The following is a 16629-nucleotide window of genomic DNA, read 5'->3' as shown; positions in this document are numbered from 1 at the left end:
TTTCGCTGGGGGTCAGAGTCCTGGATTCTGGAAGGCTCTCTGCTGTTCTCAGGGTCCCCTGATTCCAGACCTTGTGTCCTGTTCACCGGGACTCCCCAGCTGCCCACGCTGGGCACAGCCTGGACGCCTTCCCCCTCCCACATGCCAGCCTTTCTCCAGACCCCCGGTTGAGCCCCGAGGGCATACAGGCTCCCTCGTGGGGCTGGGGGTGAGGGAGGCTCAGAGGAGGGACAGGATGCGGGGCGGCAGCCCCCCCAGAGGAGAGGGAGCCCCAGACGGGAAGAGGCCGGCACGGAAAAGCCCCGAGGAGCCGGGGTCTCGGGGCCCCTCACGAGGAGGCACGTGCTCACAGATGGGCAGGGATGTAGGGACCAAACAAGAGGTGACCCAAGGCCAGGAAGGCAGGAGCTCCCAGTCCAGAGGTGGAGGTAACCCCATCGAGGCACAGACGTGCCAAGGAGCCCGGCCTGGACCAGAGAGGCCCCCAGCCTGTGTCAAGGACAGGGGGCGAACACTAGGGTCGACCCCCAGGGAGGCAGAACCACTGGCCGACAGGAAGCAGGGGTTACCGGCCCCCAGAGCTCTGTGTGGAGTGCGCCCCTCCCTCGAAGGGCCACAGTTTACTCCCCGCGAACCGCGGCTGTTCCTCTCCCAGGGCGAGCGTCCCCCTCTCTGGTCCCAGCCTCAGCACGCCCCCCTTCCCTGCAGGCCTTCCTGCTGGCAGAGCTGGAGTTCCTGCCCCTCCCCCTGCTGCCCCCCCAAGTCCTTGGGGGCCCCTCGCGGAGCCGGCCCGACACCTAGTGGCCAGACTGTGGAATTGCCGCGAGGTGGCCCAAGCTACCGCTCCAGCCCCAGGATCAGGGAAAGGGCGGCCAGAACCGAAGAATGGAGGCCCCCTGGGCGCGGGGCTGGGAAGCTGTCCCAAACCCGTTCTCTGGGAGTGATGGGGCCCTGGGGGAGGAGTTCCACCAGGATAAAGCGACGGCCCCCGAGGGGACGCCCCCTGGAGGCAGGGGACAGCCCCACCTCCGCAAACAGTAGGTGTCGCATCCCTAGACGCCTCCAAAGACCTGCCCCACCCTGATGCTGTCTGTGCCGCTTTATCATTCAAGGCGCTGGGCCCCCCAGGAATGTTCTTCGGGCCAGAAATGGGAGCAAGGTGTAAGAGCCCCATGCGGTTGGTCCGCTCTGAGACCTGCAGTCAGCTTAGCCACCTCCCACAGACGTCTCCTCCCTTCCCCAAACCCAGGCACCTGGGGAACCCCCATACGTGTTTGTTTCAGGCCAACCTGGTGGCGGCCTTTGAGCAGAGCCTGGTGAGCATGACATGCCGTCTGCGGCACCTGGCGGAGACAGCCGAGGAGAAGGTGAGAGCGCGGGTCGGGGGACGGACAGGCCAGGCTGGCGCCCCCCCTCCTGCCGCCCTGGCTCCTCCACCTGCCCCAATTCCCTGCCCTCCACATCGGGTCTGGAGAGTCCCGAGCCCAGCCCCCGGCCGGGCACAGAGCAGGTGTCCCCCAGCCACACCCGTGACACCATTTCGTTTCTCTCTCAGGACACTGAGCTGCTGGACTTACGGGAAACCATAGACTTTCTGAAGAAGAAGAACTCTGAGGCCCAGGCCGTCATTCAGGGGGCCCTCAATGCCTCAGAAGCCACACCCAAAGGTAGGCCTTCCGGCCACAGGGCTGGGCTGGAAAGAGGCTTACTGCAGGATTTCTCTCCACGTCAGGTTTCTAGAAGGTGGGGGCCCTCGGACGGTCAGCGAGGAGCAGCGGGGCATGACCCCACCACCCCAGAGGGTGAGGGAGAGGAGAGGGTCCTCACCTCCGACCTCAAATGACTGTCGAAGACAGTCGCTAACATAGCACTTTCCTCTTACGAACGCGAGGTACTCCCGCTGTATAGCCCAGCGGTCACGCTCCTTGGTATCTGCCCAAAGGAGCTGAAACGTTATGTCCCCACAGAAACCTAAACATGGGTGTTTACAGCAGCTTTATTCACAGTCAGCAAAACTTGGAAGCAACCCCGATGTCCTGCGGTAGGCGGAAGGATGAGTAAACTGTACCATAGCCAGACCACGCAGTGTCACTCAGCATTATAAAGAAATGAGTTAATCAGACGGCGAGAAGACGCTGACCGTGTTAAGGGCGCACCGCTGAGTGAAAGAGCCAGTCGGGAAAGGCTGCGTGTTGTGCGGTTCCGGCTGTATGACATTCCGGGAGAGGCGAGACTCTGGGGACGGTGACAGGGTTGTGGCTTTCGGGGCTGGGGGCGAGGAACGGCGGTGGGCAAGGCAGAGGATTTGCAGGGCGGTGACAGCACTCTGTAGCACACGGTGATGGGGGATATGTGTCCTTCTCCGTTTGTCCAGACCCACAGTATGTACCACCAAGAGCGAAGCCCAGTGTAAACTCTGGGCTCCGGGGGACGGTGACGTGTCAGTGCAGGTCCATCGATTGTAGCAAATGTAGCTTCTGGTGGGGATGGTTGATAGCGGGGGGGCCGTGCACGTAGAGGGGCAGGGAGTAGTGGGGCATCTCTGTACCTTCCGCTCAAATTTGCCATGAACCTAAAAGTGCCCTGGAAAGTAGTCTAAAACACTAGCACTTTCCACTTTGACATAGACGTGTGCGTGCGCAAACGTGTGTGTAACCCCACTTGATCCTCACTTCGGTTCTCCGAGGGGAATGAACCGACTCTTCAGATGAGACCGAGATCACATGGGTTCCGTGGGGCTCAAGTGACAGGTGAGCCTGGGATTTAACCGCGAGTCAAGCTTTGCTAGAGAAAGTCAGAATGAGGGGTGATCTGGGCGGGGGGCTGGGGGTGGATGAAGGTGGTCACGAGGTGCAGCCTTCCGGTAGGAGATAAATAAGTACTAAGAACGCCAGGTGCCACGTGATAATACAATTAACACAGACAGCTGCACGAAAGCGGTTGAGAGTAAATCCTAAGAGTTTTCTCATCACAAGGAAAACACCTTGTCCAGGGCTCCAGCCTCAGCTTTTTCTTCTGACCGTGCACACTCTCCCTAGTGTTCACGTCTATCCGGTAGCTTCTGTAATCTCTTTTTCTTTTAAATTGAGATATAATTCACACCTTTTTAACACGTGCAATTCAGTGGGTTTTAGCATATTCAATAAGGTTGTATTTACAACCATCACCACCATCTAAATCCAGAACATTTTGATCACCCCACAAAGAAACCCTGAACCCCTTAGCCGTCACTCCCTCTTCCTCCGTCCTCTCAGCCCCGGCATCCACTAATCCGTTTTCTGTCTCCGTGCATTTGCCTGTTCTGGACATTTCATGTAGATAGAATCATGCAGTATGTGGTGTTTGGGGGCTGGAGCTCCATCCATGTTGTACCATGTGTCAGGACTTCCTTTTTATGGCTGAATAATGCTCCATTGGCTGGATAATACTCCATTGTATAGGTGGACCACACGTTGTTTATCCATCATCGGTTGGTGGACACTTGGTTGTTTTCACTTTTTGCCTGTTACGAATAACACGGCTATGAACATTCATGCACAAGTTTTTGTGTGAACAGATGTTTTCGGTTCTCTTAGTGTATAACCAGCAGTGGAACTGCTGGGTCATGTGGTAGCTCTGTTGACTTTTTGAGTAGCTGTCAAACTTTGTCAAAACAGCGGCACCCTTGTCCTTCTTCCCAGCACCTTGAGGGTTTCAGTTTCTCCCCATCCTTGCCAACATCTGCTGTTGTCTTTTTTTGTGATAGCCGTCCTAGTGGAGGTGAAGTGGTATCTCGTTATGATCTGGGTTGTAATTTCCTCAGTGGCTAAGGATATGATGGGCCTTCTTTTCACGTGCTTATTGGCCATTTGTATCCCTTTATGGAGAAATGTCTGTTTAAATCCTTGGCCTATTCTTCAATCAGGTTTTCTTTTTACTGTCGAGTTTTAAGAGTTTTTAGTATATTCTGAATGCTAGCCCCTCAGCAGATACATGATTTGCAAATGTTTTCTCCAATTCTGAGTTGTCTTTACTTTCTGACACTGTCCCTTTGTAACCGAAAGTGGGGTCCGGCTACTCGCCGCTCAAAAGCCAATAAAGAGGCCAGGTTGGTGGAGAGGAAAGTTTACTTTACTTTGGATGCCGGCAGTCCGGTGGGGAGGACGGACACCTGTCCAAAGGCCGACTCCCCCCACTGACAGTCAGTGGGCGAGAGCTTTTGTAGACAGAGGGAGGGGGCAACATGTAGAAACAGCAGAGTCAGCTCTGACAGTCGTCTTAAAATTGGTCATCGGTGGTCTGACCAGCGTCATCTTGATTCTTTTAGGTACAGTTAGGCTTCAGTTCCAGGGTCTGTTTGTTCCCATTTCCTTGATGCCAGTTCTCGGAATTGTGGCAGCTTAGGTCATGGCTACAGCCTGGTCATCGTGTAGTTAACTTCTTCCAGCTGGTCGGGGTTTCAGTGTCTATAAGCCAGCTCACAGGGTACGGCTCAGAATATTATCTGTAGCCCTTAAGGAGGAACTAAAGGTCCTTGACCATGCTTAATGACTAACCTATTATTATTATTTGGTCTCCTTTGACTGTTTTCCTTTGTTTCTGTATTTTCTCACTTCTCTGATTAAACTTATTCTTTGGCTAAAGTTTTTCCACAGACAAAAGGCAGGCTGAGGACATGGGAGTGGCAAGGACCACGGGGCCCTGCTCCGTTTCACCTTGAAGAACCAAAGCTTTCCATTTTGATGAAGTGTAATTGATCTGTTTTTTGTTTGTTTTGGGTTTTTTTTGCGGTACGCGGGCCTCTCACTGCTGTGGCCTCTCCCGTTGCGGAGTACAGCCTCCGGACGCGCAGGCTCAGCGGCCATGGCTCACGGGCCCAGCCGCTTCGCGGCACGTGGGATCCTCCCGGACCGGGCCACGAACCCGTGTCCCCTGCATCGGCAGGCGGACTCTCAACCACTGCACCACCAGGGAAGCCCTGATCTGTTTTTTTCTTCGATTTGTGTATGTGTTTGTGTGCTTTAGGTGTTGTATCTAAAAAACTGTTGCCTGATCCAAGGTCATGAAGATTTATTCCCACGTTAGCTTCTAAAAGTTTTATGTGGTTTTAGCTGTTTCATTTAGATCTTTGGTCCATTTCGAGTTACTTTTCCTATATGGTGTGAGGTAGGGGTCCGACTTCATTCTTTTATAAGTGGCTGTCCTGTTGTCCCAGCACCATTTGTTGAGAAGACTATTTTCCCCATTCACTTATCTTGGCAGTCTTGCAGGCAATCAGTCAACCAGAAATACATGGGTTTATTTCTGGATTCTCAGTTTTATGCCATTAATTCACTCATATGTCTATCCTTAGCAGGTACCACCCTGCCTTGATTACTATAGCTTTGTAGTAGGTTTTGAAATCAGAAGTGTGGGTCCTCCAAATTTGACCTTGTTCAAGATGGTTTTGGCTACTCTGTGCCCTTTGTTTCCCCATGTGAATCTTAGGGTCACTCTGTCAATCTCTGCAAATTATCCGGCTGGGATTTTGGTGTAGAGGTTGTATGGGCTCAGTACGTGAATTTGGAAAGTATTGTCGTCTTCACAATGCTGTCTTCCATGACCATGGCATGCCTTTCCATTTATTTAGATATACTTTAATTTCTTTCAGTAGTGTTTTGCAGCCTTCAGTATACGTCTTGCATTTCTTTTGCTGAATTTAATTATTGATCCTATGGTAAATAGAATTGTTTTCTTAATTTCATTTTCAGATTCGTCATCACTAGTATCGAGAAATACAGCTGATTTTCTCGTATGTTCATCTTGAATCCTGCAAACTTGCTGAGTTCCTTTTTAACTCAATGGGTTTTACAACTTCTTCGTCTGTATGTCCCTTTTCTTAATCTGTGTCACGCTCCTGAATCCCATACCTCTATTTCCAACTGCTTAATGCTCTCCCTTCTGCACTTTTGCCCACTTCAGGTATAAACACCTGCCTGGTCACTGAACCCACCGATAGGAGCGTCATCCTTTACGTCTCCCTGCTCACCATGTGTGGTCAGTTAGCTTCTTCACATAACTCACACATAGATCTGTATGTCTGTCCTCCGCTGTCTTGTCACTCCCCTGGCTTAGGCGTCACTCTTCTTCTGGGTTATCATAGCAATTTCCTAACTAGTCTTGTGTTGCTACAGTCCTCCTGTCACTCTGACCCCGGAGTGATCCAGCCACATCAGTTAACATCAGAAATCATTGCAATTTGAATTTGCTTAGGTGTAATACTGATGCTGTGAGATGATGCCCTTATTCTTAGAAGTGTTTAGTGGTACAGTGTCACGTCTGCAACTTGCTTTCAAATTGTTCAGGAAAATGTTGTGTGTGTGGGTGGGTGTGTCTGTCTGTTTGCGGAGAGAGTGTGCACTGGTGCAAATATAACAAAACATCACAGTTGTTATATGGTGGGGAGGGCCTGTGGGTGTCCTCCCTTGTGCTGTGCTTTAAGTGTTCCTGTGAGTTTGAAACGTTTCAGAAAAGCAAGTTAAAGGGAAAGAGAACACATGCAAACCCTGCAGCAGGAGCACCGCCCCCCTCCTGGTCTAGGATGCGCTTTCTCTCTGGCCGCCTCCACATCTCCCATCACTTCTCCTGCGGGCTCTGCCCCAGCTTCCACCACAGGAACAGCCAGCCTTTGTTGAGCACCTCCAGTGTGCCAGGCACTGTTCTGAGCATTGTACTTATGTTAACTCGTTTATTGCAGGTAACAACCCTATAAAATATATTTTACAGTTGAGAATAAGATCAGAGAAGACAAGTAACTGGCTCAAACACAGCTCCTGAGCGATGGGTCTGGGACATTGAGCTATTTCTAGTTTCCCGAGTGCACCTGATTCTTCAGCTATATTTGTGTTGAATGGATAAGTGAATCCTGTCCTTTGCTTTCATGTTTCCCTCATTCTTCTTGACCCAGGTTCAGCTTGGCCATCAAAGAACTAATGCTTAAAGCAATGATGCCTACTTTACTTTGCTTGTAAATAGGTAATGTACACGGCACAAAATTTTAAATGCACAAAAGGTTTCTTAACTTTTTGAAGATTGTTCGAGTTAAAGCACGTCCTTTGCTCTTAAAAGTACCATACAGCATATTTGAAAAATCTAATTGACAGGCTCGCAGCTCATTGGACCCCCAAGTAACGGATGATAGATACTTGTTTTGCTGCCTTTCATTTTGTTGTTAAGTAACTAATTGTAAATTAAATTTATCACAAAAGCAATACGCGTTCTGGAGGAAAATGTGAACTAGGGGTTGGCAAACCCTGGCCCACTGGCCGAGTCTGGCTCACCACCTGTTTTTAAATAAAGTTTCACTGGCACACAGCCATGCTCTTTAACGTACATACTGTCTGCGGCTGCTTCAGTGCCACCCAGCCTTGCCGAGTAGTTGTAAGAGAGATCAAATGGCCACAAAGCCTAAGATATCTACTGTCTGGCCTTTACAGCTAAAGCTCGCCAGCCCCTGATGAAAAGTATACAAAAGGGTGTGCGGTAAAAGATAAAATCCCTCTCCCCGAACCCCCCTCCAAATCCCACTCCCCAGGGGTAATTACTGCTAACAGTTTCTTGTAAACCTTCGAGAAATAATTTTCTATGCAGATACAAACAAATATGTATGGACCCACAGCTCCATTTTTATACAAACGAAAAATTCTTTACTTCGGTTAAGCATATCCCCTTGAGAAGTTTGCATACCTTTTAAAATAACTGGAGGCACGCTGGGTTACAGCAAAACTTGGTTTGATAGTCATGGAGCGAAGGGTTTTCCATGTGCTTTGGGAGCGTGGTGATTCCTTCGTCGGATCCTAGGGTCTTGTTTTCCCTGTGGTATGAAGGGAAAACTAGAGTTGAAAGATCCATTGCTGGTCAAGGAGAGGCGAGGAAAGAACCAGCCACGTCTCCTGCGCTGAACAGGGGAACAGCCGCAGACAGGCACCGCTAGCCCCCTGCTTCTGGGCTAGTTCCTGCCACTTTGCCTTTCTCCTCGTTTCTGTGAGACGTTGCGCATAGTCACCCAAGATGCTAACCCTGGAGGAGGCTGGGTCAGAGGTGCACGCGGGGGACCTCCCCGCCCATTTCTCTCCAATTTCCTGTGAACCTCTAATGATTTCATAATAAGGTTTTAAAAATCCAGTCCTCTCGGCACAAGGCAGACTTCCTTCGAGGGGCCCCCAGGGCTCGCCCCGCCGGGCTTGTCCTCCAGCGTCCCCCTCGCTGTTCCCCTTGTCCCCGGCCCCGCTACCCAGCCTGAGGAGCCCCAACGCACAACCAGCTCCCTGCACAGCCTTTGCAGGGACTGTTTTTCAGCCCTAAAATCATTTTCCAATGTTCCCACCTGAAGAGCTTTGGTTCTTTCAACACTCAAAGGCCTTCTCCTTTATTAACCCTTTCCTTCTCTGTAGTAGAAAAGGGCGTCATTTTGGTGCCACTGCAGACCTTCTCAGAGAGCTGAAAAGATTTTCTGCCCATCAGATGAGGAAACTAAAGCTTTTGGGGGTTAAATGTGGGGCACTCGGCCTTGGACCCCCCCAGCCAATATTCCTGGAGAAAGTCCTGAGGGCGTCAGGTCGCTGTCTCCATAGGACTGTGGACGCCTGGCCGGGGCTGCCCCTTGTCACACCTGCTCAAGCCGAGGGCACTGGATTCTGTGCTGCTTTTTCTCCTACTAGACTGGGAGCCTCCTGAGGATGGGGGTCATTTCCTACTTGTTTTTTTTTATCCCTTAACCTTTGTTGATGTTGAAACGTGATGGGCACTCAGTAAAGGCTCGTTGAGGGGATGATCCTAAAAACTGAAGAATGTGGACCAGGAGGTGGTGGTTCCTCCTCTCTCTCCTGCGGCGAGACTTGCCCTAAGCCTCACGCCGTCTCCTTTAAACCCACCGTGTCTGTGTTTGCCCCCTGTGCTTGGCCCCTAGAACTCCGGATCAAGAGGCAGAACTCGTCGGACAGCATCTCGAGCCTCAACAGCATCACCAGTCACTCCAGTATCGGCAGCAGCAAGGAGGCCGATGCCAAAAAGAAGAAGAAGAAGAGCTGGGTAGGTGAAGGTTTGGGGGAGCCGCGTGGGACGCTGGGGGACCACACCACCTCAGCACGGGAGCCAGCCTTCCAGAACTCACCACGATGAGCCCCATCTGATAGGAGCCCCCGGTGGCGTCTGCCCAGAGTGAGGTCTGCCGCAGCTACCTGCCCCCTCCCCCCGCCAGCCATCCCCTCCAGCCCTGCACACATCTGATGGGCAACAGGAGGCATTCAGAAGGGAACGCCCCATCTGTCTCCACCCACTCCCATACTGTGGACAGAAGATTTTATGAACAAAGCCACTCATTCTAGATGCTCCTGGAGGTCACTTCTTCAGCTTTTTGGAGAGGCATTTGTGGAACTTTCCAGATTACCTCAAAAGGAACCTTTGTATCACCTGACCGGTCCAGAGAGTGTTGTTTCGGTTGGTTGGTTGTTTCCCAGATAACCCTAAAGCGACTTGGGATGCCCTTTCTGACACTATCGAGGCAGATGGAAAACACCTCCAGCCCCTCTGCTGCCCATGTGGAGGAGGGGGCCCCCACGAGGGCATGTGCCACCCGCTGTCCCCGTGTGATGAGCCCCCCACAGACCTTCGTGTAGTCCAGACAGGGGCCACCGTGTGAAATGAGTGATTAAGTGTTGCTTCTTTTTTTTTTTTTTTTCCCTTCAAAATGCTGACTTCAAATCCCTATTTTTTTCCAGGTCTACGAGGTAAGACACTCACTCCTCTCCATTTTCTCTTTGCCTTTGCCGTACCCTCCCCATCTCCAGAGCGAGCCCCTCCCCCTAAACAGAGACGGCCACTCACGAGACTAACTGTGACCACCTCCGCCAAGCCCCTAACGCCCCCCCCCCCCCCGCATGTCCATCCACGGCCGCCCCACGAGGACAGAGGAGAGGTCTGGCCGGGCACCAAGCGGGAGGGCTCTGCCTCCTGCCGCGCCCCGACCCCATTCCAAAGTCCACCTGTTATAAAAGCAGTCAGACCGCGCTCCGCCGTCCGGAAAGCTAGCGCCCTGATCTTTTGATCCTAATGGAAGAGATTGCCAGAGGCCAGTTCAGTTCGGGGGTAGCCTCAAGATTTAGCTCTGGAGTGAGATGAACCAGAGAGAAGTGAGCGCTGGACCTCAGGTTACTCTAAAGCCTGAAGCCCTCTGCAGCCATGGGGTTTCCAAAGACCTTTCGGGGATTAGGGTATACAAGTCTAAGACAAACAGAAAGCGAACCCAGAATTTCCATGACAAACCAGACACGCTAAGGTCCACTCAAACCCTGTCCCAACATTGCACTGGGTGTTGTGAGGACAGGAAACACGGAGTCTGTGGGCTCGAGGAGTCTGGAGAATTGCCAGGGAGACAAAAATACTGCCCATATAAAACGTAACAAGCCAGCAGCGTCAAAGGCTTAATTCAGGGAGTGAGGCCCAGGGAACTCACAGACGAGAGACCCGTTCCGGAAGGCAGGCCCCGGGGGACTAAAGCAACGGAGGTGGGATCGTGACGGGCAAAGAGGGGTACGCAGAGCTTCCTGCAGACCCCGGTCAGAAGAGGCGGCAGGCAGGGAGCAGTTCCCTCCCCCAGAGCCTGACCGAGGGGCACAGGGAGGAAGGACCTGAATGCAGGGGTTACTGAGCCTTGAGTCTTAGCGCAGCATCGCCCCAGGTGAATTCCACAGCAGCCCTTCAAGATGCTCGGATCTGAGGAACGCTGCCTTCTACACGCACGTGTCTCAGGACAGAGTCCCGGTTCATTTTGCTGGATCCACTGTTTCCGGAACTCATTTGACCACGGAATCCCTCACCACATCACACCACGCAATGCACTGCCCAGCAGTTCTGCTTTGGGGACACGGAACCACACAGCACTGTTCCCACTTAGGATCTCTGTGATCTTAGAGGGCGGGTGCTCCCGGCAGACGGGTGTCACAGGACCTGTTCCTGCATGTGCACACACACGTGCATGCACACACATACAACTCACACACATACACACTAACTCATTCATACACAAACATTCGTACACACTGGTACACACATATACACTCATACACACACACACACACGCACACACGGCTTCCCCGGGAGGCAGGGGCTAGAGAAGTCTTCATCGAGTAGAAAATCAAGAAGCCCGAGTCCTAGTCCCAGGTCTCCACCTCTGCAGAGAACGGTGCTTCCTGACACTCTGAGCCACGTGATGGCATGTCCCCTGCACACACACTCCCTCCCCCACATCCCCATCACCAGATGGGTCTTCCTATGTCCCGCCTGGTAGAGACCCTGACACGCCCCGCCCGCAGCGCCAGCCACCACCTGCAGCTTTCCCAGGCTCCAGGAGACACACATGGAAAGAGTGCCCTCAGATTTGCACTCTCTTCTCTTGCTTTCCCAGCGATCTGGTTTGCTTCGACCCCTCCTTTACTCTCGGTGTCCGGCTGCCGCTCTGTCTCCCTGTGTGTGTGCGCATGCTAAATGGATGCATGTGATGGGTGTGGGACAGAACCCTGGTTCCCCTCCCTCATCCCTAACACCCAGCTCATCAACACCCAAGGCCAAGCCAGTTACGGTCAGATTATAATCCCCTGCGTACTTGGAGGAAATGCTGGGGGGGGTGTCCCTAATTCTGGGACATTTGAGTGGAAGTAGTCAAAAGCACCTGTATTTGGTTGTTTTCACTGTCCTGTAATGTGCGGAGCACAGGAGGCACTAAAAGAAGCTTGGTTCCACTCCCTTCTGTCGATTGGACAGAATCGTAGTGTAAGTTTCTGGTGGGTAGATTCTGATCCGATGAGCCCTGCTGAGAGGTGGGTCCTGAGGCCCAGGTGAGCCAGGCTGCAGACGGAGCAGTTGCTGGTCTGCGGGAGGTGGGATGGGGTCGCCGAGAGACACACCTTGTGTCCCGGGGCCTCCCCTCCGTCCCTTCACGGGTGCGGCTCCCCCACGGGGGCAGGGAAGGCCCAGAAAGTTCCCATAGCACAGCAGCAAGGCCCACTCTCTCACAGCCCGAACTCCTAGGCGAGTCTCCCGTCTGTATTCCACGAAGCCAGTGAAGCCTTTGGGGGAGGCCTGCTTACCGACACATCCCTGCCTCTGGCCTCTGTCTCAGAAGCCCCTCCGCCCTCACCGTCTCCAGCGCGGAGCCCTGACCGCTCTCTCCCCGGATCTGCTTTGTTGTAGCTCCGAAGTTCCTTCAACAAAGCCTTCAGCATAAAGAAGGGGCCCAAGTCCGCTTCCTCCTACTCTGACATCGAGGAGATCGCCACGCCCGACTCCTCGGCCCCCTCGTCCCCCAAACTGCAGCACCAGGCTACGGAGACTGCCTCGCCCTCCATCAAGTCCTCCGCCTCGTCCTCCGCGGGCACCGATGCCCCCGAGTGAGTGCCCCCCACTGCAGCCCCCTCCCCGGGCAGTGGGGCCGGTTACCGCCACCCGCGGGCTCAGCGGCTAATGCCCGCCGCTCCCTGCCTCCTTCCAGGGGCCCCGCTCCCCCGGCCCCCCACGCCCGGCTGTTCCAGGGCAGCGAGGAGGAGGAGCCGGAGAAGAAGGAGGTGTCCGAGCTGCGCTCCGAGCTGTGGGAGAAGGAGATGAAGCTCACGGACATCCGCCTGGAAGCCCTCAACTCGGCCCACCAGCTGGACCAGCTGCGGGAGACCATGCACAACATGCAGGTCAGTCCCGGGCGGGGCCGGGGGGCCGCGGGGCGGGGGGGCAGGGAGGGACTCCTGGACGGGGCGGGGCCGCGGGGCGGGGGGCGGGGAGGGGCCCCTGGACGGGGCGGGGCTGCGGGGAGGGGGCGGGGCCCGGCGGCCGAGGCTCCAGACGCCCCCCCACACACACACACACACCCCGTTTTTGCCGCAGTTGGAGGTGGACCTGCTGAAAGCTGAGAACGACCGGCTGAAGGTGGCCCCGGGGCCCTCGGCGAGCTCCGCTGCAGGGCAGGCCCCGGGATCTTCGGCTCTGCCATCCCCTCGCCGCTCCCTGGGCCTGGCGCTCAGCCATCCCTTCAGCCCGAGCCTCGCAGATACAGGTACCTGTTGGGGAGAAGGACAGGGTTCGCCCCCGCTCGATGTGGTGCGGCTTCCTTGGGTCAGGGACGTAGCAGTGCTGCCGCCAAGCCGCTGCTGGCGTCCTGAGACACCGAGGGTTGTTGTGGTCCTAAGACCTTAATCACTGTTCAGGTTTGGTCTCTAGTTTCAATTTTGGGTTAGATAAAAACATCTGGAGAGACTTCCCTGGTGGCGCAGTGGTTGGGAGTCCGCCTGCCAATGCAGGGGACACGGGTTCGAACCCTGGTCCGGGAAGATCCCACATGCCGCGGAGCAACTAAGCCCGTGCGCCACTACTGAGGCTGCGCTCTAGAGCCCGCGAGCCACAGCTACTGAAGCCCGTGCACCTAGAACCTGTGCTCCGCAACAAGAGAAGCCACTGCAATGAGAAGCCCGCGCACCACCACGAAGAGTAGCCCTGGCTCGCAGCAACTGGAGAAAGCCCGCATGCAGCAATGAAGACCCAACGCAGCCAAAATTAAAAAAAAAAAAAAAGAAAGAAACTTATCTGGAAAGGCTAGTGGCAGGAAGATGTAGGAAAGCCTGTGGATACCTCCAAACCAACAGTCTTTTCTCACTTCCAGACCTGTCTCCCATGGATGGTATCAGCACCTCTGGTCCAAAGGAGGAAGTGACTCTTCGGGTGGTGGTGAGGATGCCCCCACAGCACATCATCAAAGGGGTAAGGAACTTCGGGGGGGGGGTGACACTGTCATTTCTACCCAAGGACATCTGGGCTCTAAGGACCCCCGAACCCACAGCGCTCAGCTCCCAAGGCCTTTTACGTTCTCCCCTTCTTGGAGCCGTCTGCCCTGGGCTCACGTGCATCTGCCCTGGCCTCACAGGACTTGAAGCAGCAGGAGTTCTTCCTGGGGTGCAGCAAGGTCAGCGGGAAAGTTGACTGGAAGCTGCTGGATGACGCTGTTTTCCAAGTGTTCAAGGTAAGGGATGCGAGAACTCTGAGGGGCTGCTGGTCCTCTGATGACACTGGGGTCTGGGCGCCTCTGAGGTTTGTGCAGGAGTGCTCAGTGGGACAGACATCGCGCCTCCCCTTTCACATCGACTTCTGTGCCTGTAGCACTACCTTCCTCGTGGCCTTCATGTCTGTGTGTGTGTCCTGCGCATCTCCTTTCTCTCCCTTCTGTCCCGTCAGGACTACATTTCTAAGATGGACCCAGCCTCGACGCTGGGACTAAGCACCGAGTCCATCCACGGCTACAGCGTCAGCCACGTGAAACGGCTCCTGGATGCGGAGCCCCCGGAGCTGCCCCCCTGCCGCCGAGGGGTCAACAACATAGCAGTCTCCCTCAAAGGTCAGTCCCCGCTTCTGGGTGTGGGGCTGAGGAATGCGGGGTGGAGACCGTCGGGTGGTCCGTCACGCGTTCCTTGAGCAAGAACTGGTTGCGGGGCTACAGGGTGAAGGTCACCGTGAGGGGCAAGATGAACAAGCCCGGGCCCGACCTGTCCCAGGGAGGTTGTCGTTTGCAGGACATTTCTGCCCGGCCTGGGCTTCCCCTCCGCCCACCCCCGCAGTGCACGGCCTGCCCCACGTGTCCAGAGCCAGGCCTGGGGGTTCCCGCGGGGTCCACGGGTGAGGAAGGTGAGCCTCAGGGCGCCGCCCAGGCTCACACCGTCGGGGGCTGGGGTCCAGGTCTCAAGGAGAAGTGTGTGGACAGCCTGGTGTTTGAGACGCTCATCCCCAAGCCCATGATGCAGCACTACATTGGCCTTCTGCTCAAGCACCGGCGCCTTGTCCTCTCCGGCCCCAGTGGCACCGGCAAGACCTACCTGACCAACCGCCTGGCCGAGTACCTGGTAGAGCGCTCCGGCCGCGAGGTCACCGAGGGCATCGTCAGCACCTTCAACATGCACCAGCAGTCCTGCAAGGTGGCCGCCACCCCGCCTGCCCCGTCCTCCCTCCCCTTCCTCGCCGCTGCCTTGACCTCCCTGCCCCTCGGTGACCCCCTTTCCCATCTCAGCCCTGCTCCAGTCTCCTCTCTCCCCGGGCCTCCGGGAGCTCCCACCCCAGCAGGGACCGCGGTCCACACTCTGTCCCCTCATGTCCCAGTGGCCCTCTGCCCGCCTCGTCAGTGCCCCCCTTCTCTTTCATTTCCTTTCTTTCCAGGATTTGTCCCTGACTGTGGGCTTCCGTCAGGGAAGCACTCAGAACTGTCACTACTGTGCTGTCCCCTGCCAGGTCCCGCTGCCTCCCCAGTTCCCCCCGATGCTGTGCCGTGGCTTCAGACCTTGGCCCCCGCCCCCGCCCCACGGGGAGGCGCGTCCATTAGGAGTGGTCCCTGGCGTAAATCCATGGAAGAAGAGCGTGTGTTCCCCAGCCCTGTGGGCTCTAGGGGCCACTGCTGATCGGCCTGGGGTGGTGTCTTCCGTAGCTCCAGGTCCAAGCGCGTCAGACAGGAACCGAGGCCCCAGGGCATCCGGAGCCCGCTCAGCTTCTCTGAAACCCTCCTCTTCAAGGCTCATCCAGGGGCTCACCGCTCCCGATGTTGACCCACTGCCTCTTCTCATTTCAGGATCTGCAGCTGTATCTCTCCAACCTGGCTAACCAGATAGACCGGGAAACGGGAATTGGGGATGTCCCCCTGGTGATCCTGCTGGATGACCTGAGTGAGGCGGGCTCCATCAGCGAGCTGGTCAACGGGGCCCTGACCTGCAAGTATCACAAATGGTAAGCTGGGGTCGGGACCAGCTGCATCACGGCGGGCAGCAGGGGAGCCCGGGCCAGCCCAAGCTGTGAACTCTCCACGGGCGTCGGGGGAGGGTACGCGGCAGAAAGCGAGCGTTCAGACAAGTCTACGCAAATCTTTTCTCTCTCTTCCCACAGTCCCTATATTATAGGCACCACTAATCAGCCGGTGAAAATGACCCCCAATCACGGCTTGCATCTGAGTTTCAGGTAAGGACTGGGGCCCTGGATGAGCCTTCCAGCCCTACCCGAGTCTGTAAACCAGTTCAATCCAGGATGTGGCCAGAGGAGCAGCAGGAGGAAAGAGAAGTAGCGCAGCCCTGTGGGCTGGGGAGAGAGCAGGTGTGTGTGTGCTGTGGCAGTGCAGGGGGAGACGAGCCACTGAGACAGGAAAGGACTGTAAAGCTGAGAGGTGCGGCTTCATGGCTGAGGTTCGGGTTCTGTGCCCGCACGCCCCCTGTCCAGGCCAGTGAGGTCAGATGGTTACCTGAGGGGGGTCACCGATCCGAGAGTCAGCTCTGCCGCGGCCCTGAGTCCAGCGGACCCCACGGGCGTTGGTGGGAGGAGGGGGGGATGGGCCCGCGGGGGATGAGCCGGACACGCCCCCGCGCACTCCGCCCCACCCTTCGCGTCCCTGGCCGCAGGATGCTGACCTTCTCCAACAACGTGGAGCCCGCCAACGGCTTCCTGGTTCGCTACCTGAGGAGGAAGCTGGTGGAGTCGGACTGCGACGTCAACGCCAACAGGGAGGAGCTGCTGCGGGTGCTGGACTGGGTGCCCAAGCTGTGGTACCACCTGCACACCTTCCTGGAGAAGCACAGCACCTCGGACTTCCTCATCGGTATA

General features: G+C 55.5%; 1 protein-coding gene across 5 annotated transcripts in view; it reads left to right on the top strand.

Annotated features, from left to right (window-relative positions):
• Positions 1–16629, top strand: part of NAV1 (neuron navigator 1) — a 210813-nt gene that overhangs the window by 186959 nt on the left and 7225 nt on the right. For all 5 annotated transcript variants that reach the window (XM_073799412.1, XM_033845116.2, XM_073799454.1 and 2 more), the window contains 13 exons: positions 1284–1367; positions 1556–1667; positions 8927–9048; positions 12208–12404; positions 12506–12698; positions 12892–13060; positions 13664–13761; positions 13925–14020; positions 14233–14392; positions 14731–14966; positions 15611–15765; positions 15922–15993; positions 16428–16624. In XM_073799412.1, coding sequence (XP_073655513.1) covers positions 1284–1367; positions 1556–1667; positions 8927–9048; positions 12208–12404; positions 12506–12698; positions 12892–13060; positions 13664–13761; positions 13925–14020; positions 14233–14392; positions 14731–14966; positions 15611–15765; positions 15922–15993; positions 16428–16624 — 1891 coding nt within the window. The remainder of the gene's footprint in view (positions 1–1283; positions 1368–1555; positions 1668–8926; positions 9049–12207; positions 12405–12505; positions 12699–12891; positions 13061–13663; positions 13762–13924; positions 14021–14232; positions 14393–14730; positions 14967–15610; positions 15766–15921; positions 15994–16427; positions 16625–16629) is intronic.

The sequence above is a fragment of the Tursiops truncatus genome, chromosome 1 (assembly GCF_011762595.2).
Source record: "Tursiops truncatus isolate mTurTru1 chromosome 1, mTurTru1.mat.Y, whole genome shotgun sequence".
NCBI classification, from domain to species: Eukaryota; Metazoa; Chordata; class Mammalia; order Artiodactyla; family Delphinidae; genus Tursiops; species Tursiops truncatus.
The sequence above is the reverse complement of the archived record's forward strand: the minus strand, read 5'-3'. Positions and strand labels throughout refer to the sequence as shown.